At 34.6% G+C, this 25081-nt stretch overlaps 1 protein-coding gene across 1 annotated transcript; it reads left to right on the forward strand.

Annotated features, from left to right (window-relative positions):
* The first annotated feature begins 23657 nt into the window (after positions 1-23657).
* LOC115992081 lies at positions 23658-24811 on the forward strand. The gene is made up of 2 exons (XM_031116129.1): positions 23658-24246; positions 24378-24811. Exons 1-2 carry the CDS (start codon positions 24081-24083, stop codon positions 24617-24619), a joined length of 408 nt encoding a protein of 135 aa, XP_030971989.1. The 5' UTR covers positions 23658-24080; the 3' UTR covers positions 24620-24811.
* Positions 24812-25081: the final 270 nt, after the last annotated feature.

The following is a 25081-nucleotide window of genomic DNA, read 5'->3' on the forward strand; positions in this document are numbered from 1 at the left end:
TTTTGCTTTTAAAAATGACAAGTTAGCTTTTTAATCAATAAAAAAATAAAAATAATTTAAACTGAAAAAATTCAAAAAAAAAATCAATTTTAAAGATTGAGAAAACAATTTATAGCAACTGTGGGGTCAGAGAATTTGTGACCCCGGCCCACTTTACATTAGGGCCCAAGGCCCGAGCCGAGGAGAGGTATTGTCGAGGACATACAATGAAAGTCCAAATAGCATTGAGACATAGTCGAGGATGATTCTGTCCTCGGCATCCCAAAGTGCTCCTAAAAGAAAGGACAAGAACGGTATAGGAACAGTTTAGGGAAAAACCGAACACATCCACATTGATGGAGAAAGGACCCCTGGACAATTTAGCGACAAAAGGACAAAGGTAAGGCTGCCATTACTGCAATTAAATACTTTGCACCTGACAGAGTAATGCTTTTCAGTTTTTACAACCACCTCCAATCACTTTGGGTATGGGCTAATGGGACAAGTATCAACCCTAGAACGCTAAACCTACATGTGGACGTTGGAAGAAGGGTAAAGGCTAGTATAAAAAGGAAAGAGTAGCAATTCAGTGAGAGGGGGGGACAAATCGTCTCCCAGACCTTGGAGCCCGAACAAAGAAGAATAATAAGAACATGAAGTTCCTCGGATGAGGTCTAAGGACCAGAGCCACTCCGGACGTATCAGAAAAAAGTATTGTTAGACACGCTAGGTTCACCCTTGTGCAAATTGCTATAGAAACCATGACGAACCACCGTCCGATGACCAAGGCCTAGCCTTTTAGCCCACGCTCTACAAATTTTATTGTTTGGGCCTTAAACGTGCGAACCCAATACCAATTTGGGGTCGTTACAAATTGAGTCCTTACAATTGGCGTCGTCTGTGAGAATGGCTTGTGCGTTGGCACAGGCGGTGGATCGAGCTCCTGTCAAACAAGGGCCTACGAAAGCCCCTCCATCACTTCCAGCAGCTCGCTGTTGTTTCCCTAATATAAAGTTCCACTAGGGGCTACGTTTCGAAGCACCAGTGGCACGGGCAGTTCTAAGGACTTCCAACGTCAGGTCAACGCCCCACACCTTGGCCGAGGGGCTAATCCTCGAAACTTAAAGAAAATCTAAGTTTTGGACAGAACCAAGGTATTGCATGGTCCTCGGACTCAAACCTATGAGAAACCAACTACTTAAAGACAATTCTAAGTTTTGGACAAAACTAAGGTATTGCATGGTCCTCAGACTCAAACCTATGGGGAGATTAGTCATTAGAAAATGGATTAAGTTGTTAGGTTCTAAGAAATTAGGAACTAATGTATTAGAACTTCAATTTGTATTATGTTGGCAAACCATGATCAAAACATAGAGTCTAGGTTTAGGCTTGCTCAAAGTATGTTTATTTGTGAAATTGGAATAGAGTGATTGCAGAATTTATTGAACTAAATCTGCAAGGCTCGATCGATAGAAAATTAGACTCGATCGATCGAACCACGTGCAGATTTATTTTTCTGCAGAGTTCCAGTACAGCCCAAACTCTACTTAAACGTATTAGGGTTCAACTAAAACTCTCCTATATATAAGGGAAACCCTAGAACGTTTTTTAAAAGTGGTTTTTAGAGATATTAGAGTGTCTCATGTGCCTCTTTTTATTTTTAGGGTTTTGTACCCAAAGGCTCTCTTTAGTGTTGCTCATATTTACGGTTTGTGTAAATCTCTTGTGAGATCTAGAGAAGCTTTCCTTTACATAAACTTAGGGTTTTCAAGGAGGAGATATTTTCTACACCTGGATGATCAATTCAGTTGCTGCCATTAAAGCTTAAAGACTACACAAGCAAGTGTGCTTGTAGCTGGTGGGAATCCAAGAAAGAAGGAGTTCGTGGATTCGGAGCTTGCACGTGGTCGTGTCAGTAAGTTCTATTGGTTGGTAGCATTAGGAAGTCAAGCGGGGGTGCTTGTAAGTCCTTTTGCATGAACTTCGATTCTTTCAAGATAGTGGATTCAAGTTTACCTTAAGGATAGTTAGGTCAAATCCTCCCCAGGTTTTTACCGGTTTGGTTTCCTGGGTGATCATATCTTGTATTATTTATTTTCCGCTGCTTTGCATGATTTGATCTTTATTATTGTGATAACCTAGACTTGTTTAATTGGACTAAGTAACAACTTGGCTAATTACCTAAGTTTAATTAAATTGTTTAAGGGGTCGAAAAACTGACATAAGTCTTAGAGAGAATGGAAATCCCGTCCTGTCCTTGGATCCCCAACTTTAAAGAAACTAATGTAAACGAGTATTTAGGCCCGGTATAATCATACCTCGGTCCTCGGACCGGATGCCAAAAATGGTTAAGGTTATGAATGTTGTCAGGAACGTGGCAAAGCACCCTAACGCCCGGCGACCTTCTCGAATAGTTCATTTTGGGTTACCCATCCTCGAATGATCACCTCATACGCAATACAGAGCAGTCAACTGTTATCTCGATTAGTCTTGTATGTATAACCTTTTTCAGGTCGGCATTATTGTGCCTGTTAGTCTCAATGAATTCAAAATAATAGCTTTTTGTTAACAAGGGTTTCAACCCTAAGTATCGTTCAAAATAAATAAATAAAAACATCCATTCACAATATAACTATTGTAGAAAAGAAAGAATACGTAGAATAAAATAAAGTCATCTTTTATTAAGATAAAGAAATAGTACAACGTACAATGAGGGGCTTAAGCAAGCCTATCCCAGAAGCTAACTACAGAAGTAAAAGGAAAAGTAAAAAGGAAAAAGATACAAGGGAACGATAAATCCTTCAAAATTCTGCTCTTGTGGCGATTAAGCGTGTCAGGATGGCCCCTTTAATGGAAGGGGAGAAGAGGCAGAAGAAGAAGCAGAAGCACCGGGATGCCCCTAGTGATGGAAGAGAAGAAGAAGCGGAGGCAAAAGAAGGCACCAGAGAAGGAGGAGAGGAGGAAGCGGGGATGCCTAGTCCCCGTGCCAGCTCTGACTCCCATCAAGCCAGTTCCATGTTAACAGCGCTCGAGAGAGAGCGGATGGTACCGAAGATGAGCAACCCCAGTGCTACCGCACCAAAAAATTGATACGACCAGCACCTGTTTCGGATTTTGGCTAAAGGAAGAAGAGGCTTCTTTCCCGCCTTGTCAAGGGGGAGAAATTTTTTGAGTCTCTGTCTCCCTTGCCCTGACCGAGCCATCTTGAGTCTCGGAGAGACCCAGTGCTTTTGGAGAGGGTGTGGTCCCTTCACCCCCATCTTCGCCCCAACCATATCACTCCCTAAGGCTTAATCCCACTGGCAGTGAGGACTTTGAGCACAGCAGGTGGTTTAGGAATTTGAAAAGATTGAGGAGTTTGTACGTAAAGGAAATGACCTCCTACCTTGCTTCTTATATGGAAGGCAAGTCTAGTGGCATTTAATCAGTACAGATTTCCAAGAAAAGCTACAAACGAGATAATTCCCACTCAACTCCCAACGCCGTCTACAACCGTTGGATTGGCGTTGCCTCGTAAAAGGAACTTATTAAAGACGCGCCTTGTACATTGAAACGACAGAAGCACGATGTGAGTAAAACTAAAGGAATGTCTCATAACCGGGAGCATTTCCCAGGCAAATGAAAAGACACCGACATTAATGAAGGACAAAGCTGAGCAAGCTGTGATATAGGCCTGACATCACCAAAACCCTCCTCCCCGACCAAGAGGTCGAGTAGCAGGATTTTGAGGGGCTATTGTGGGGCCAGAGAATTTGTAACTCCAGCCTACTTTACATTAGGGCCCAAGGCTCGAGCCGAGGAGAGGCATTGTCGAGGACATACAATGAAAGTCCAAATAGCATTGAGACAGCCGAGGATGATTCTGTCCTCGGCATCCCAAAACGCTCTTAAAAGAAATGGCAAGAACGGTATAGGAACAGTTTAGAGAAAAACCGAACACATCCACGTTGATGGAGAAAGGACCCCTGGACAATTTGGCGACAAAAGGACAAAGGAAAGGCTGCCATTACTGTAATTAAATACTCTGCACCTGACAAAGTAATGTTTTTCAGCTTTTACAACCACCCCCAACCACTTTGGGTATGGGCTGATGGGACAAGTTTCAGCCCTGGAATGCTAAACCTACACATGGACGTTGGAGGAAGGGTAAAAGCTAGTATAAAAAGGAAAGAGTAGCAATTCAGTGAGAGGGGGGGACAAATCGTCTCCCAGACCTTGGAGCCCTAACAAAGGAGAATAATAAGAACATGAATTTCTTCGGATGAGGTCTAAGGACCGGAGCCACTCCGGATGTATCGGAAAAAAGTATTGTTAGACACGCCAGGTTCACCCTTGTGCAAATTACTATAGAAACCATGACGAACCACCGTCCGGTGACCAAGGCCTAGCCTTTCAGCCCACGCTCTACAAATTTTATTGTTTGGGCCTTAAACGTGCGAACCTAATACCAGTTTAGGGTCGTTACAAATTGAGTCCTTACAGTAACTATTTCAATTTTTCTTGAACTTTCTTCAAAAACAAACATTAAATTAACACCCCTTCTCATTCTAGGTTAGGCATCTCTATGTTTGTGTTTGTATCTATTTCATTTTCTTCTTTCTTTTAAGATAAACCAAAAAAGAAAAATCAAAACAAAAATAACTTAATAAATAAATCTTCTTGGAGAGTGTTTTTGTGTGTATCTTTCTTCTTTTCTTTTTCTTTTGGCATGTGTTTCCTTCTCATTTTTTTTCCAGATCCTCTTTTTCTCTCTCTGTTGGTGCGTATTTGTGTTTGTATCTTTCTTTTTCTTGTTCAAGCTTTCGACCCCCCTCTCTCTCTCTCTCTAAACCCGACTCTCTAATCTCTAGGTTTTCTAGATTTCCGTGGGGGTGGGTGGTCGGTAATGGAGGTGGAGATTGGTGTGGCCATGGGTTTTGGATTATGGGTTTGGATGGGGATGGAGATGGCTGGGTTTGGTTGGAACTGGTTGGGTTTTTATGGGTTTCAATGGGGGTGGGTTGTGGTTATGGAGATTGGTGTGGATGTGGAGATTAGTGTGGGTCTTGGATTTTTGTTTATAGGTTTGGTTGGAGGTGGGGTTTTTCAAGGTTTCCATGGGAGTAGGTGGTTAGTAGTGGAGGTGGAGATCGGTGTGGTTGTGGGTCTTGGTTTCGTGTTTACAAATTGGGTCTCGGTGAGTTTGGTTTCATGTTTGTGGGTTTTTTTTTTTCATTTTTTTTTTATGTGGATTTGTATGTTTATTTCTTGGATTTTTTGGGTTTGATTTACTAGATGTTTATGGGTTTGATTTTTTGGATTTATTGGGTTTGATTTGGGGAAAAACATGAAGAATGAAGTTCATGCTCTGGGGAAGAAGAACAATGTTCTTCTAAAAAAATAATGGAAAGCAAAAAAAAAAAAAAAAAAAGACTTAAAGTGTTTTTAAAAAATTTATTTCATAATTTGTTTTTTAATTTTCTGAGGTGGCTTTTTTATTTGTTAAAATGCTGATATGGTATTTGTTAATGTTATTTTAATAGCCACATCAGCATCTAACATACCACTTATGCACTCTATTTGCTACCTTAGATTTTTCTGTTATTGGGCTGACGGCAGGGACTAAAATAAAAATGATTTTCTGAAATCAGGAATTGACCTAAGAGCGAAATCAATTTAGGGATCAAATTAAGAATCGGCCCAAAATGTAGAGACCAAAAGTGTATTTTCACCTATTTAAAATTATTAAATCAAAGCTACAAATACTTTTGTAGACACTTGAAGGACATCAATTTTGGATTCTACGAAACAAAACAAAATAAGACCATCACATTTTCATTAACAAATGATAGCTGGAGTTCAAAGTCTGTATAATAGCAAATTACATTACAAATTCTATTTGATACAAAAGTAATCTCAAATCTTACAAAGGTTTGGAAACTTCTCTTCCTTTGCTAACTTCTTCTTTGTCATTTTTTTCTTTGAATCATTTCCTTTTAGTATTTCGCCAAAATTTTTTTTGTTTATGAAGTTATATCTTTTTGTTACAATAAACTCTTATCAGTATTTTAACTAAATGTTGTATAGCTACAACATGAAAAAAAAAAAAAAAAAAAAAAAATGAAACATGGATATAACTTCCTTCATTAGCTCAATGTTGTTGTATATATAGGTATATACAATGATAGGTTGTAATAATGATGTTTGAGTTTGGAGAATATGGTTTCATAAAGTGAAAATTCAAGTTCTGGAATTTTCTAAGTAAAAATTTGAAATTCAGCATTTTCCATCGGTTGAAACTTTGACTCGATCGATCTAAATGGTAAGAAAATAATCTTGGAGCTTCTGGATGAATCAATCGCTATTCGATTTCTGTTCGATCAATCAAAAATAGCACTTGATCGATCGAAAGGATCTTTTGACTGATTGAAAGTCGTAAAACATGATTATCTGCAAAATTTTCTGGTAACTGTTCTAAATGTTTGAAGAGGTATCAAGCTTTGTGAACGGTTTTATGAAATATTTTGACTCTCCATGCGTGCTTTTTGATGACATATAACCCTATGGGTATAAATAGAAACTTATGTTCACTTAAATATATATGGGTATAAATAAAAACTTATGTTCACTTGAATATAAACTAACTCCACAAAAATAGTAAGTTAAAGAGAAACACAAGAAATCTTGTGGCCCTTTCTAAAATTGCTATCTGTAGAACCCAACATTTTGGTTGTATCTTAGGGACAAATTTGCTTTAGCAACAATAATGTGGGGGGCAAATATTGTCTAAGGAAAACGATATTGTGCTTCCAAGTTATCTATTTTTTGTTTGTCTTTTGTGTTAATCTTGTTCTTCTATTATTACTTTGTTTAATATTCCCAACAAACGCTAATAAAGATGATTGGAGGATTAAAATTCAAGTCACGAGATTGTGGGATACGTTTACAATCTTAAAAGCAAAAATTCCACCAATCTTAAGGGTTATAACTTACAATTACAATTGAATATGGCACACAAATTGATATATACAAATAAAGGGGGATAAAAATTGAGACGTATTAATTATAGTTTGACACATGGCATGATTTGTCCATATAATATCAAATAGTTGAAGAAATTTTCCACATGTCAAGTTTTGGGTGCTTCAAGATAGACAAATGGAAGAACCTCAACAAAGGCTTCTCATTTAGTATATAATATTAGATTATATATTGTGCATTAATTACCAAAAAGCTTACCCCCCTCAAAAAAAAAAAAAAAAAAATACCAAAAAGCTTTAAAAAGTAGTATTAATACCACCATCATTTTGCATCCTCCAGAATGACAAGCCCAATTGGCCGCTTGCCTTATCCTAGTTATATTTTATGATCATAGTTCTCTTCAAGTTAGCCCTCGTTTGGGAGGATATGCTTCACATACATAGCAAGATGTTTTGAAGACTCATAAGTTCTACTGCATATGCATATTTCTTTTCTTTGTTTCTAGTTTTGTTTGTGTTATGGTCAATTTTGAGGTAACCTTCCCTGTTTTCCACACTTTGTTATTATTTTATTTATTTATTTTTAATAGTTTGATCATAAAAATTCTGTGATTGTGACCCTACAAGATACTTGGTATAAAGAAATTAATGTCAACAATAATACTCTGCAAAACAAACAAAAAGTGGCAATCATCGTAGGAACAACTGGAGTTGGTAAGTCAAAATTTTCTATCTATCTAAGAAATCATAAACTCGGGCAAAATTTAAGGGGAACTAGCATTGTCCAACAAATTCACTAAAGAAGAGCAATGTGGGGTACCACACCATTTGCTAAGAATACTTGATCCCTATGTAGAGTTTACAGTAGACCATTTTCATGACATGACCTGTCTGCATTTAAATAAATTCTGAGTTGGGGACACATTCCAATCATTGTTGGAGGGTCTAATACCTATGTTGAGGCCCTAATTGATGATGAAGACAAGAAGTTTAGATCAAAGTATGAATGTTGATTTCTTTGGGTGGATGTGCCCACAGTAGTTCTTGACACATTTTTATCACAACATGTCTATCAAATGATTGAAAGTGGCGTTGTAGGTGAGTTGATAAAAATAAAATATAAAATATAATATAATATAAAAAAAAAAAAAAATTATCCCAGGATTATTAACATGGGATTGTTAGATCAATTGGGGTTCTTGAATTTGACCAATATTTAGAAATGAACCTTCTTTATACAAAGAGGCTCATGTTGTTACTCCAAAAAGCATGAAGCGAAGGAAAATACATACAAATTAGAATGTCGCCAATTATAAAAATTCCATTAGCTTCTAGATGTGAAGGGATGGAAGATTCACCAACTTGATGTTGCAAAAGTGTTTTAAGTGAAATGGCAAAGAAGTTTATGAGGCTTGGAAAAAGCTCATGGCTAGGCCAAGTGTGACAATTGCTGTACATTTTCTTAGCAAATTCACCAGTTAGGTTTTGTAGGGAGGGTACCTGACCTAAATGTTTAATCCCATTTTTTCTTTTACTAGGGTGGTTTTGATTTCAAATATTTTAACCCAATACCCTTGTGAATAATAAATTATCCACTTCGGGATCAAGAATCCGTTTTCTTTTTATAAGGGCTAAAATAATTTATTTTCATGATTTTTTATTTTTTATTTTTGGGGAAGAAAAGGCAATTGCAAGAGATGTATTTCTGGTACTGGTAGTACTGAACAAGCTCTCAGGGAATAATCTCTTTCTTATTTCTGCCAAAGCAAAGAAGAAGGCGGAATGGAGAAAGGAAAGGACATTTTTCTCAACTCATCTACCATACCATTTTCAATCATTTAATCTTCCTGCTTTGATAAAAATGTGTCAAGCAGAAATATGGGCACATCCGCCCAAAGGAAGCAACAATCCTACTTTGATTTAAACTTATTATCTTCGTCATCAATTAGTGCCCCAACATAGATATTAAACCCTCCAAAAATGACTAGAAGGTGGCCCTGCCACACAATTGACTCTATGGCACAAAGGTTATGTCACAAAAATGATCTATTTTAAACTCTACATAGGGATCAAATATCCCAAGGACCCCAACACATGATTTGGTACGCCACGTTGCTCTTCCTTAGTGGCTTTACTGGTGACAATGTCAAGTCCCTCTGAAACTTGCATTTTGTCTGAGTCTATGCGTTCTACCTAATAACAATTAGTTAGAAAGACAGATAGTTTTGACATGCTCGTTCTATTTTCTCCCGTGATGATGATCACATTTTCTTTGTATTGCTGTGACATCAATTTCTTTAGACCAAATATCTTGCTAGGTCAAATTCTCATGATCAAGCTATTGAAAAAAAAAAAAATTAAATAAAACAATAACAAAGTGTGGAAAACAAGAAAAAAAGTTACTCACGAAATAGACCAAAACACAAGCAAACTAGAAACAAAGAAAATGAACCTGCATATAAAGCATACCTTTATAAAGTATTTTTTTAGTACATGTATGAACCTCAAATCTCTTATTTAATTATCCGAGACTTTGCTAGTTGAATTAACTGAAACCCACAATATAATAATCTATATATACTATAAAACCAAAACCTGACCAATATTTGACTTTTTTTAGAGCTCTTACATTTTTACACATTAGCATTTAAAAAAAAAAAAAAAAAAACATTTTTCTCCCCCAAAAACAAAACCCGATACTTCTAATCGAAAAACTCTTCTAATTCTTCTTCGTTTTATTATAATAAAATCCTAAACCCATTCAAGAATTCAACATTACCACCATCATAATCCTCATAATTCGCCCATCTCTCTTCGGCACACTCTCTCTTACATCACCAATGAGAACTAGGCATAAACCTTCAATCTTTGTGACCCATGCTTTCATGACCCACTTCAAACCTCCTATGAGTCCCATCTATTATTTCTAAATATGAAGATTAAACACCCAAACACAATTACGAAGACATTGGCGTGAAGTAGGTCAGCTTCCTTCTTCTTTTGGGGGGCAATTTTCTATGTGGGTTTTGTTATGTGTAAACCTTTGTTTGTTTATTGGGGAAGTTTAATTTAGTTTTTTTTCCCCCTCGCAGATGTCTCACCTATCAACCTAAACTCAATTGAATTCAATTGAGATGTCTTCTACCATTTTTTTTTATGTAAGATGTCAGTAAATTATTGTTTGTTTTATTACTGTTTGAACCTCAAGGAATTTGTATTGCTTTTATTTATTTATCTGGGTTGGTTGGTGAAAATATTTTGGGACCGTTTGATTTTATAACTATGACATTGATATATGCTATCATGATCTATATGTCTGATTGATTTTCTACTTATAAGGTATCTAGCAGTGGGTTATAGAATGAGTTAATGGGGTTTCATGATTTCGTCCATTAGTATATTAAGGAAGTTGTTCAGAGAATAATTATCAAAAAAAAGTTGTTCAGAGATTATAATACATATAAGTGCAAGAGCTCTTGACTCTGTCTTGCTATTCTTCTGATAGTGAATAGGCCATTTTGATTTTATTAGTTTGTTCTCTAGATGAAATGGATTTGATTTGGGGCATACAACACTTGGTTTTTATGGGTCGGATGATTTTGGAGGGTTTAAGTCCAAATTTGTGTGTAAGCTTTTGGAATTTTGTGTAGATAAGCTGAATTTATTGGTTTTTTGTTGTTCTATTCTCAAATTCCAACATAATAAAAAAAAGCAATATGTGGCACTAGTATGAAACCATGAATATTGGCACACGTGTTAAGAATATAAAGTGTGAGAAAGACTGAATAGTCTATATATTGATGTGTTATACCATGTTACGTATGCTAAAGTGGATGCGGAAGGAGAAGCATAGAATAGGAACACTGAGAACACAAAAGTTACATGGTTCAGCCTTGATGGCCTACATCCACGGAGGAATCCCTTAAGTGCTACATCTTTATTGTGTAAGAGTGTAGTACAATAACATCCTATGTTACAATGAACCCTAACATGAGTATATATAGGCGACTAAACCCTAGACTACTAGTACAAGCAGGACTGGGTTTGGGCCTATTACATTGGGCTAATATATGTTTAATATATATCTCTAACACCTTCCTTCAAACTCAAGGTGGAAGCTCGATGAAGGCTTTAGGTTGGATAAGCATGAGAAGATCACTTGGAGATGCCGTGAATAATGCCTTTTGAAGAAATCAAATTGAAGATTATGCCAATTAACCAATTTCGGAGTCTCAAATGTAGAAACGGAGCCCAAAATTAGAATCTACGCAAAAAACTGAGCAAGATAGGCCCTATCGGAAAATTTTGACTTTTGGTCAAAGGTCAACGCAAAAGGTCAAAGTCAATGGATCCTGGTCAAGTCAACAGTCAGGGCTCACGGGTTAGATCCGGGTGGTTCGGGTCGGGTCGGCTGAGTCAACGATCAGCTAGGTGACGTGGTGCTGACGAGACGACACTGTTGACGTGGCTAGATGACGTGTCTGATGATGTGGACTAGGGCGTGCGTGGCATGATAACGTGGAGCGGTGACGTCATCCGGTGACGTCAGATGACATCAGCAGTAGTTCTTCGGCGCATGAAAACATTACCGGCGCGTAGTGGCGAGACACATACCCGGGCGGCGCATGTCGGAGCGTGTAAGTTCGTTTGATCACCAGATTCTCAGGCCAAGTAGATCGGGTGACGACAAGGCCGTCTTGGCGATGCGTGTGGCTGAGATCCAAGCTGGGAGTCAAGAATGTTCGGTGGTGCGTGTGAGAGTTCCAGCAGCCATTGTTCGCGCGTGGTGGCGCGTGCGGCTGCCGTTGGAGGTCGGGTGCTTGGGTTTTGTAGATTGATGGACAAGGAGGCCACCATGGCGGCGCGTGTACCAAGAACACGATCTGGAAGTCAAGAATCTGAGGCGGTGCGTGGGAGATTTTTCGGAGACAACTGAGGCGCGTGGCAGGGCTTCAAGTGACCGGATTTCTAGGTTTTCCTCACAGGAGGCCGAGGAGCACGTCTGTGGTGTCGGTTTCAACAGGCGAAGGCTTGATGTGCACAAATCTGAAAAGTTAAGTCATGGCTTTGCTTGAGTTTGTGGATCTGGACACAGCAGTGAGCCATGGCGGCTGCGAGATGTTGTGAAATCTGGATCCAGCAGACAAGCATCTGTGACTTCTGATGGTGGTGTGCATGTGAGAATCTTCTTTTGCTTGTTAGAGATTTTTTTTTGATGCCAAGAATGAAGTTTGGCTCTGATACCATGTTAAGAATATAAAGTGTGAGAAAGACTGAATAGTCTATATATTGATGTGTTATACCATGTTGTGTATGCTAGAGTGGATGCGGAAGGAGAAGCATAGAATAGGAACACCGAGAACACGAAGGTTACATGGTTCAACCTTGACGGCCTACATCCACGGAGGAATCCCTTAAGGGCTACATTTTTATTGTGTAAGAGTGTAGTACAATAACATCCTGTGTTACAATGAACCCTAACATGAGTATATATAGGCGACTAAACCCTAGACTACTAGTACAAGCAGGACTGGGTTTGGACCTATTACATTGGGCTAATATATGTTTAATATATATCTCTAACAACACGTTTGGGTTTGTAAGTTGGAACACCTGATTACAAACCATGCATGCATGTTACAATAGTCTTTAGTAGCCCCTAAAAAGAAGATAGGATATTCTTATTCTTGATTTAATTCGTGTAAACTACATGCCTAACCTACTATATTTGCTGCAGAATGCGATTTTGGGTGTAAGTCGATTTCTTAAAGACAGTGCCTATGGCAAAGAGAACATGATCTCATATGTGATAGACTGATGAGTTCTAGCAACTTGAGAAGCAAGCAACCAAATTTGGCCATTTTACATATATTTAATCCCAATTAAAAGCATCATTTTAGAAGCTAAGAAGTATTTTTATTGCATAATTCCAATTTTCCCTCTATATATTTGAAATATGTTATAATAGTTGTAATCACAAAAATATGGTCTTTGCTCTCAGTTACTAGTCTGCACTAAGTAGAATAAGCACATTGTTGCCTCTATGCCGGGATTAAGATTTCCTTGATCTATTGACAAACTATCCTTAATTGCAACATATTACTTAAGATGTTTTTAGGAAATTAGTCCAACAGCCACCCATCAATGTGTGGTGGTCTCTCTTTTGTTTAGCTTTTGTCCTTGCAACCTATGAATAATATGCATTTTGGAAAAATCTTGATGGAATTTTGGAGGGTTAATTATGATGGATTATGGATTGTATGATTTATTATTTTTGTATGTAGTTTGAATACGTTGTTAGAAAAACTAACAATATGTTTCTTAAGTGTATAATTTTTTTTTTTTTTTTTTTTTTTGTAAGTAAACTTTTGTTAACATTTGGAAGAATGGTTAGTACCACCACTACTATATAAATCCTCTTTGATCCAACATTTTTTTTAGTCTTCATGTTTATTTAAAATTTTTTTTTTATAATTTGATAATTCAAGAAGGGATTGTTTGAACCTAATAAATATAGCTATAATGTTATATAGATTTTGTAGATATTCTTTGTGTTTTGCACGGGTTAGTGACTAGTAATATACTAAAGGAAAAACCCCCTCTTGAGGCTCTACCATTTGTCAATCTTGGTGCACCCAAAACTTGACATGTGGCAAATTTGTGCAATTATTTGGTCTTATATGAACAAATCATGGCGCATGTCAAACTATAATTTGTATGTGCCAATTTGTGTTCCTCTATTATTTGTATGTGTCAATTTGTGTATAATGTTTGAATAATAAATGGAATAATAAGTTTTAACCCTTAAGTGGCTCGTTAAGAGACCTTATATAGGATTTGTGTTCCTGTATAAACAGAATAATAAGTTTTAACCCAAGGTAAGGGTAGCTAGATCAGGTGTAACATGTTACACCTAGCTAGCCTCCCACTTTTGCCACCTCATCGAGCCTATTTAGTCTTTTTCCCGTTTTCTGATCTTCTCTTCGCGCAGCTGTTTGGAAGTCTTTCCAAGCTCCGTTTTCTTTGAACTTTATATGCCTAGAAAGCTCTAGCTGTCTAGTTTTTGATGGTCCTGTTCTTGCACGATTTGAAGCTACAGTCGTCAAGTTATAGTGCTCAAGAGGGGGATGACATAGTGCTGAAAAATTATGTGACATTTTTCCTTAAAAAATTTGCATCTTCCACTCCGGGGCAGATATTATCAAGCCCTTTCTATGAAAAGTAGCCAAGACCTTATTCTTCAAGACAGTTAAGCCGAATCGCTCCAGTTCCTACCCAATCGATACAGTTTATTGCGTGAAGTCAGCTCAAAAACTGCCTATTTTTCCTTTAAAAAAAGTGAGATTTTTATTAGAGTTTTTGGTATTTTGGTTATATCTCTAATTTTGGCCCATAAACTATCATTTCTAAGAGAAAAATATGCCCTATGAGATGGTCCAAATTTCAACACGATCCGACGATTGGATCAAAAATTCAACTTCTCGATCATACCCGGTTAGGGTTTTGGCCTTGGTTGCTATAAAAAGGGTTTTTAAATGTTGTAACCCTTTGATCTACTATCCAATCATGTTGCATTTATTTTAACCCTTTTTAGCCTTTAAATTTATATTTTTTCACATTTTCTTAATTTTTTAATTTATTTTGGCAATTGTTTTAACGTATGAATCAGGATCAGACAAAATATGGTATTGACAAGGTATATACACCTACCTCTCTCACAACACATAAGATGTACCACGTATTGTGAGAGAACTTGGTATATACACTCGAAACATAATATTCTTTTGGAAATAAAGTGTTTAATAATTTAATTACAGATATCAATTGACTATAAAATATCATTGCAACTAGGGGGGTAATTAGTTCGGTTCGGTTGGTTTTCTTAGGGTTTGGCCAACCAAACCAAAATTTTCGGTTTGTAAATTTCTCCACCGAAAACGACCAAAATGATTGGAAATCAATCGGTTTCGGTTTATTTTGATTTTGGTCAGTTTTCGATTTCGATTTTGAGCAATTGAAAAGAGAAACAAAACCCTAACTTTACATTGTTACTACTAGGCTATTAGCTTTAATCTCATAAAAATAGCATTGATTTAGTATTAAACAAAACCCAAAATACCAAAAAAAAAAAGGGTTATCAAAATTTTCAAAACCCTAACTTTAATCACATATAAAAAAACAAGGCAATAGAGAGAGAGAGTCACAGAGAGAGACAGAGCTGTTGAAGTGTTGAACGAAGCAAATCAAGAAAGAAAAGGAAAGAAAGAGAGAAGAATCATATCGTGATCAAAAGAAGCCTTAAGCCGATGATCAAAAGAGAGTGAGAGTGAAAGAAAGGGGATACCAGCATGTGGAGGCCAGCGGCAGAGGCAGAATTGGACTGTGGAGGCGGAGGCTATCTGAGAGTGAGTGAGAGTGAGAGTGAAAAGTGTGAGCCATAGGGTATGGAGGGTAGGGTTTCTAAAATTTTTCTTTTTTTTTTTTTACTTAATCTAATTGGTTAATGGGGTTTAAATAGCAAGAGGCTCAAACATGTGGGTTTTAAAAAAACAAAAAAAAAGGCCAAATATTTGCAAGTTGGAGGCCCAATGTTTGCAAGCCCAAATGTGTTTTATATTATATATGTAATATAAAATATATTATTATACAATTCGATTTGGTTTCGACTAGTTCGGTGCATACAAACCTGCCACCAAAACCAAAACCAAAATTTTCGGTTTTGGCTAGTTTTCGGTTTCTCATTTTTGTGCACACCCTTAATTGCAACTTGCAAAAAACAAAGCAATAGAGTACAGAGAGAGACAGAGCTGTTGAAGTGTTGAACGAAGCGAATCAAGAAAGAAAAGGAAAGAAAGAGAGAAGAATCATACTGTGATCAAAAGAAGCCTCAAGCCGATGATCAAAAGAGGGTGAGAGTGAAAAGGGAAACTGGTGTGTGGAGGCCGGTGGCAGAGGCAGAATTGGACTGTGGAGTGGAGTGTAGAGGCGGAAGCTGTCTGAGAGTGAGAGTGAAAAGTGTGAGCCGTGGGGTATGTAGGGTAGGGTTTCTAAAATTTTTCTTTTGTTTTTACTTAATCTAATGGGTTAATGGGGTTTAAATAGCAAGAGGCTCAAACGTGTGGGTTTAAAAAAAAAACAAAAAAAGGCCAGATGTTTGTAAGTTGGAGGCCCAATGTTTGCAAGCCCAAACGTGTTTTATATTATATATGTAATATATAATATATTATTATATAATTCGGTTCGGTTTCAATTGGTTCGATGCATACAAACTCCCCTGAAACCAAAACCGAAATTTTCGGTTTTTATGAAATGAAAACCGAAACCAAACCGAAATTTTGGCAACAGTTCGGCCGATTTCGACTAGTTTTTGGTTTCTTGTTTTTGTGCACACCCCTAATTGCAACTTGCAAAAAATTGAATAAAAATAATTGCAAATCAATAGGATATATATATATATATATATAAATATATATATATATATATATATATATATATATATATATATAACTCATATGACACAAAGTTTAAAATAATTATTGGAAGCTTCGAATTAATTAACACTAGTTGCTAACCCGTGTGATACACAGAAAGACTATTGACTTTGAAAAAAAAATCCAACAATGAGTAAATAGACATTTTTCTAGATAGTATTTTTTTTTTTAAAATGAAGAAATATTTAACTTCTATACTTTTCCATAGTTTAGAAGTATTGTCTAACATTGAACATTATTGAGTTGCAAGTGCATAGTTACTGAAACCTACAAAGTAATTTACAATTCTTAAATTAATAAAGCAAAACTCCCAATAGTTATATATACACACACACTCAAAACTAATATAAACTACAAATATATAAACAAAGACCATGATATGAGGAAGACACACCAAATTTCAAATTTGAGTAGCAATATGACTTTCTCATAGAAATAACAATATAGACAATTCAAAACATGGAATAATATCAAAATTATAATACATAATTCCATTATCTTTTATGTTGAATCGAAACAAATAATTAATTGAAATTAATCCAAACAAATAATTAATCAACCAAAAATCATAGCTTTTAATAGGAAAACAAAAAATCACATGAACCTAAATAAAAAGCATTTAAGGTGAAGATTTAAGATCAAACTTCAAAATTTATAGAATCCCAAAATTCTACTTCAAAACCAAACCAAATTCAACAAATTTATATATAACATACCAAATAAAAATTTATCGTTCCTTAGGCTGGAAGACATAGGTTGCAACTTTGATTTTTCTCCAAAAAATAGAGATGTTTTATCTACCATGTACAATAAAATAAAAATTAGTAGAAATTTCAACCCAAAAACCAAACCCACGAAAACAATGTCAATATAAATATGGAGATTAACCCAAATATTCATAAGAAAATCAATTCTAAACATAACAAAAGAATAAGATAGAAAGAAAATCATAGATATAAACAAATATCCACATATGTTGAATTGAAATTTTATTAATAATAACAATATAAAAAAATTTGACATAAAATTCATTAATCAAAGAAGAAAGTTGAATTAGATTGCTTGCATTTTTTTTTTTTTTTTACGTTAGTCTCTGTTTTTTGCTTCGGTTATATATAATATATATATATATATACATATAGATTATCAACGTTAGAGTTTGAGTTTAAGTTGGACTTATTAGAGAAATAGAGTTTCACTCCTTATTAAGTTTGAATTAAACAAAAATAATTTTGTTTAAAAAATAATAATAATAATGATAAATTTAAGTTTAAGTTAGACTTGTTGGAGAAATAGAGTTTCACTACTTTTTAAATTTGAACTAAACAAAAATAATTTTATTTAAATATTATACTGATGTAAAAAAATTATAAAATTTTTAGAAATTTCGGTTATAAATATATATATATATATTAGCAGCTGGGTATACCCCCATGGGGTATCATCTCAACATAAATCTTGTGAATGCGTGGAAGCTTCCTAGTTCATAACACCTACTTTAGGTACCACGAACCGAGCCCCACGTGTCCAAATCAATCATGTGATTGCTATGCAATGTTCAATTTATCAAAACCAAACTTAACATGATTAATGATTTCACTCTCTTGAGACAAGTAATTCATAAAGATGCATACACGTGTATTTAGAATCAAATCAATTGGAAATATAAGGATCTATTTGGTAATGTTGTTCTAATAATATTGTTTATATTTTTTGAAAATAATAAAAAATATATAAAAATATATATATAATATTATTTAAAAATTAAAAACATGTGTTTAAAATATATATACGAAACGTGCCTAATATTTAGTCTGTTTGAAGCTTCCTATTTCAATGTAAACTAGTCGCTAACCCGTGCTATGCACGGGAACCTACCTATTTGTAAGGTAGGCTAAAATAATTTTATAAAGTCTTAAATTGATTAAAAAACTACACCATTACATGATTCGTTTTTGTATAACTTCAATTTGTGTTACAATTTGATGAAGAAACCATTACTTGAACGTGTAATGGCTTATAAAAAATTTGTCAGATAATTTCAGATACAGCAAAAAATAACTCAAAAATTTAAATATTAAAACTTTTCAAAGATCAAAAAATATTAAAGAATCAAATAATTCACTGCTTAGAAATTATTGAAACAAAACAAAATATATATGACTAAAAAATAGAAAAATATAAGAAAAAGATTGGGTTACATTCAAAAGAATAATCCATGGCTATAGGTTTGCACCCTATCATAAAATATCACATTAGTGAAGTAGAGAGATAATAATAATAATAATAATATCAATGTTTGAGTTTGAGTTTAAGTTAGACTTGTCATAGAGATAAAGTTTCACTCCTTATTAAGTTTGGATTAAACAAAAATAATTTTGTTTAATAAAAAATGATGAGTTTGAGTTTAAGTTGGACTTATTAGAGAGATAGAGTTTCACTCCCTGTTAAGTTTGAACTAAACAAAAATAATTTTATTTAAATAAAATGATAATTCTATTTAAATATTGTGAGAGTTTCAAAAACTTCTGATATATATATATATATATATATATTAAAGTGGCTGGTTTTTCTAAAAAAAAAAAAAAGTGGCTGGTTAGCCCATCTTTTTATTTTTTATTTTTAAATATAGAGTTGGGCTAATCCGCTAATTTTTGTAAAGGGGTCTGATTACCGTAAGTTTTTTTTTTTTTTTGCTAAACATTACCGTAAGTTATTTATTTGTCCTTTCCCTTGCTCTTTTATATTTTCCTCTCTTGCTTCTCAAAAAATATTTTCTTCTCTTTCTCTATACTGTGGTCGCAATACCCATATATATCAGTCCCTCCATCTTCTTCTTCCTTAGAATTATTGTTCACTGCGGTTGTGGGGCTGGTTTGTAGAGATAACTGGTAAGTGTTCAAGATTTTGTCTTTTAGCTCACCCTTTCTCTTGTTGATTTGTCCGCAGGAGTATTTATCAATCTTGGGAAAAGTTTTAGTAGGGGAGCGGGTTCTACGATGATATATAGAGTTGGGCTTGATGGGATTAAGGGAGGCATAGCAATTGCTGGGATTGGAATCATGTTGTGAATAGGAAAAAAAGAGTTTGGGTTTGTTGGTTTGTGGGTATGGTGGGTTTTCATTGAGGAATCTTTGGGTTTTTAGATGTGATGCTTTGCTGTTGGTTTGCCGTGGGTCTGATTGAGGAGGAGCTGGTAGAAGAGAAAGGCAGGGAAGAGATGGCAGAGCATTGTGAAAGGGAAAGACAGAGCATCGGGAGGCAGACATCGTGAAAGGGTGTCTTTTATTGCGTTTTTTTTTTTATGTTTTTTTTTTTTTAATATTGTGCTGATGTGGAAATTTGTGGAAGCTTCAAAAGCTTCGGTTTTATATATATATATTTTTATTTAAAAAAATGATAATTCTATTTAAATATTGTGAGAGTTTCAAAAACTTCTGATATATATATATATATATATATATTAAAGTGGCTGGTTTTTCTAAAAAAAAAAAAAAGTGGCTGGTTAGCCCATCTTTTTATTTTTTATTTTTAAATATAGAGTTGGGCTAATCCGCTAATTTTTGTAAAGGGGTCTGATTACCGTAAGTTTTTTTTTTTTTTTGCTAAACATTACCGTAAGTTATTTATTTGTCCTTTCCCTTGCTCTTTTATATTTTCCTCTCTTGCTTCTCAAAAAATATTTTCTTCTCTTTCTCTATACTGTGGTCGCAATACCCATATATATCAGTCCCTCCATCTTCTTCTTCCTTAGAATTATTGTTCACTGCGGTTGTGGGGCTGGTTTGTAGAGATAACTGGTAAGTGTTCAAGATTTTGTCTTTTAGCTCACCCTTTCTCTTGTTGATTTGTCCGCAGGAGTATTTATCAATCTTGGGAAAAGTTTTAGTAGGGGAGCGGGTTCTACGATGATATATAGAGTTGGGCTTGATGGGATTAAGGGAGGCATAGCAATTGCTGGGATTGGAATCATGTTGTGAATAGGAAAAAAAGAGTTTGGGTTTGTTGGTTTGTGGGTATGGTGGGTTTTCATTGAGGAATCTTTGGGTTTTTAGATGTGATGCTTTGCTGTTGGTTTGCCGTGGGTCTGATTGAGGAGGAGCTGGTAGAAGAGAAAGGCAGGGAAGAGATGGCAGAGCATTGTGAAAGGGAAAGACAGAGCATCGGGAGGCAGACATCGTGAAAGGGTGTCTTTTATTGCGTTTTTTTTTTTATGTTTTTTTTTTTAATATTATGCTGATGTGGAAATTTATGGAAACTTCAAAAGCTTCGGTTTTATATATATATATATATATATTGATTACCCAGTATGTTCTCAACAGCGACAACTGACAATTGGCTCAAACACCAATACTTGCAATGGTTCCCATAACTTATCCAAACCCCAAATTTGACCAAGACAAACAGGGCACAAATTAATTTCTTGCATATACGGACAGGATTCAAAATCAATTTCCCTGTTCCACAACAAAACTCAAAGCTTTTTACCAATTAACCTTAACACTCTACCTTACCTCACATACACATATTCCAACTACAAATTGAACGCAATGTTTTAGGCCGAAAAAAAATCCACAAACTTCAAGGGTTTGGGCTTCTAGAATCTAAAACCTCTATAAACAGGCACGTGTATGCATCTTTTCTTTTTTCTTTTTTTAAAAATACACATGTATGCATCTTCATGAATAACGTGTCTCAAAAGTGTGGAGTCTTTTTATTTCTTTGGCTGAATAAAAGTGTGAAATCATTAATCATGTTAAGTTTGGTTTTGATAAATTGAACATTGCATAGCAATCACATGATTGATGTGGACACGTGGGGCTCGGTTCGTGGTATCTAAAGTAGGTGTTATGAACTAGGAAGCTTCCACGCATTCACAAGTTTTATGTTGTGATACCCCGTGGGCACTGGCGGCTCTCCTTGCATGTGAGGGTGGTCCTAAGACCACTCACACTGGCCAAAAAAAAAATTTATATAAATAATTATTTTAAATTAATATGTTCTAGAACAATCCTAACTTGAAAATATTGTGTATATATATACTTCAAAAAAATATATTATTTACTAAATTAACCTATTTTGACCATTCTAATAAAAATATTGAACACTTTTACTTGAGACTCATAAGAATTTAAGTTCAATAAATATAAGAGTAATGTTACATCCACAACATTTACACAATAAATTTTATGTGATAAGCTATTACTAATTCTAATTTGGGTTCAATATTAACATGTTTTACCTATCAATAAAAGACTAACAACTTGTTGCACAAGATTTTTTATGAAATTGTTGTGGTCACTTTATTATTCTCATATCAACATTTTCAATTTGTACTTTATCTTTTATTAGTCTTTTTTTTTTTCTTATTCTCTTTGTTAATATAAAAAATGGTAATATTTTATGTATTTGCATGTTTTTTTTTTTTTTGTGACATTAATATATTCAAATTATTTTTTTATTAAATTTTGTATAATTTAAGTTTCTTAGTGACCACCCAAAAAATAATTCTTAAAGTCGCCTCTGCCCATGGGCTGCCCAGCTGCTAATGTTAACTAATTCTAACCTTCCAATAATTATTTTAAAATTTGTGTCATATGAGTTATAATTAATATATTTATATATACCCACCCACATGAGCGACAAATTTTTTTTTTTTGAAAGGCATGAGCGACAAAATTTAAGAGAGCAAAAAGAGGAGAAAAAAAAAAACCTTTATTGTCTAAACCTAGTCTAAACTAATTTATTAATCCTAAACTGAAATTAATTTATTCGAATAAATTAAACATATTTCTACCATTATTTATCCAAAGTAGGCACTTAACATTAAATATTGTAATTTTTTCTACATATTCTGGAAATTTAATGTAAATTAATTCTTTGATTGTCCTATATAAGAAATTAAAATTGAACTCAGCTTATTTCCTTCCTCGAAATCTACTAAAAAGTGTTGATAACATTGATTTTGCCCTATTGACATATTTATTTAAGTGATCTTGAGAAATATTAAACTCAATTCTCTTCTTCCTCAGAGAGAACATAATTTACCTTGAATTTTCCATTTGAAATATTTATTTTGATAATTTGAAAGAAAAAAAAAATTATCTTTACATCTATAATTCCATCATTCATAATCACATCTATAATTCTATCATTCAAAGGATTTTATATTATTACTTATTATAGTAATTAGTAATAACAGTATCCAACTTATTAGTAAGAGAAGCTTCTAAATGCACCCAAGTGAACTTGACCATTTCCATATGTGATTTTAATCAAAATATCAAATACAATGAATGTTGGATTAAAAAAAGGGGGATGTTGGCAGTAAGTAGACATATATGTGCCATATAACAATGGATGATCAAACAAGCATGCGTGACAGAGTAGTACAAGTTGAAACCTTATAATAATGTGATTCATGTGAATATCATTAAGTCAATTTAAAGATACTAATCCCCTTACACGAACCTCAAAATTGTCAAAAAAAAAAATTTTGATTGAATCTGATGGACATCAAACATATTCCATTTCTTTGACCAAATCCATGATTCCATATATATAAAAGACCCACAAGAGAGTTAAGCTTGAAAACCTTCTTTTTTTTCCTTTTTTTTTTTTTGTGTGTGTTTATATTAATGGCTTAATAATTACGCAACTATTATTGCAACTTGGCATCGTTACAAGAAAGAAAAGTCACTGTTAGTTGAGGAAAAAAATAAAGTGCTTCATTTAGTACTAAAACTTCTTAGCTAAAAATATCAAGGGTCATGTTAATGAGTACTGTACAGCATTGGTTAAAAATTTATTTTAGAAAAATTTTGATATCACTTTTATGGGAAATGAAAAAAGCTGTCAAAATATTTTTTTTTCTATAAAAAAAAATTTTTAATTAGATTCTTAACCAATACCGTACGGCATTAGTTAACATTTCTCAAATATCAATTGCAAGGAGCAACTTGCAATCAATAGTCTGTTCGAAGCTTTCTATTTCAATGGAAACAGAATCTACAAGTCATTGCCAATACTTTCTCAACAGTGACAACTGGCTCAAAAATCAATACTTGCATCGGTTCCCAAATACTTATCCAAACCCCGAATTGGACCAAACGCGTAGAGAGAAGTCCCCTAAAAAGTTGACTACTGACCTCAGACACCCAAAAGCCCTCCAAAATAGCCTTGCAAATAGCACTAAACAAAACAAATGCAACAAAAGCCAACCCAAAACTCCAAAAAATTCTCTCCTAGTCCTCGTTTCCTTTGCCTTCTAGTTCTTTGGCATCAACCTGAAGAGAAATCCGGTTTCTCAAAAAAAAAAAAATAAATAAATAAATAAAGAGAAATCCAGATGCCCAATACACCTATTTCTCTTTTCTCTTAAATACCTTTCCCACACATCAATTTTTCCTTCCTTTTTTTTTTTTTTTTCTTTTTCTTTATATTGAAGATTCCTATTTCACACTCCTAATAAAACAAGACTCTCTCTCTCTCTCTTTCTCTTTCTCTCTCTGCGTATATATATTTTAGGATTGGCTTTTACGTCTCATTGTAAAATAATCATAGAAACTCCCTGTCGAGTCATCATAGAACTTCTTCCCCTGTTTTCTCTCTCAACTTTCTTTCTTGGTGTTGTTTGAGTTTGTGTCCCACCATGTCTTCCATATCACATGGTTTAGTCTTGGCCACAGCCATGGTTATCTCTAGCACCGTACTCTATCTTTCTTGTAGGCAAAGGTCTTTCCCACCATCCCATCTTTCCCGGAATCAAAATTCCCAGCAGCCTCAAAAGCTAATTCTACGTTCTTGTCTACATTCAGGTACATATTCATATGGGGTTGCTTTTTTCTTTTCTTTTTTCTTTTTTCTTTTTTCTTTGATATATACTATTTTTAGTATTGCTACCAAATGTTTGTGTCTGTTTTTTTTCTCACAGTTGTTGTGATTGTAGGGGAAAAGAAAAGGGAGAGAAAGAAGAAGAAGGTGCAATTTGCTGAGAATGTGAAGGAACCAAGTGGGAATGGTGAGGAGTACAGGAAAGGGCAGATGCAGATGAAGTTGAGCAAATTTATTGAAGAGAATTGCAGAAACAAAATCCCCACAATTGGTGGAATGCAAGAGAATCGGACTGCTTTGTATAATGGAATTCTCAAGGATCGTGTCCGTGTGCAAAGGATGCAGTGCTCATGTTGACGACTTGTGTACAATTCTTGGCTTTATTTTTGGCTGCCGAGCAACAAAAATCTTTTGAGTTTTTGTGATTGTAAATGATTTTGTGTGTTTTTTAGAGGAATAGTTGTAAATTGTAAATGCTTGGTCTTCTAACAACTCGTGGTTTTTTTTTTTTTTTGGTTTAATGAGACATATTGGGCAAAGATTAGTTTCTAATCTCTTTATTATTATTATTATTCTTCTTTTTTTGGGGAAGAATCTCAACTAGTTCCTGAGACTCATGTTTAACACCATTTAAAAAAAAAAAAAAAATTCATGGTTACATATACTATCAATTCAATTTCAACACCTAAAATTCATCTTTTATAAAAGATTGACAGACAACATGATCCATGGTTAGCATTCATATTCCCTTGAAGCTGTAAATGTGTTGTAATTTTTTTTTGCCTCATTCAATTCCATTACAGGCCAAAATTTTATTTT

This window comes from Quercus lobata, chromosome 5, assembly GCF_001633185.2.
Source record: "Quercus lobata isolate SW786 chromosome 5, ValleyOak3.0 Primary Assembly, whole genome shotgun sequence".
NCBI lineage: Eukaryota > Viridiplantae > Streptophyta > Magnoliopsida > Fagales > Fagaceae > Quercus > Quercus lobata.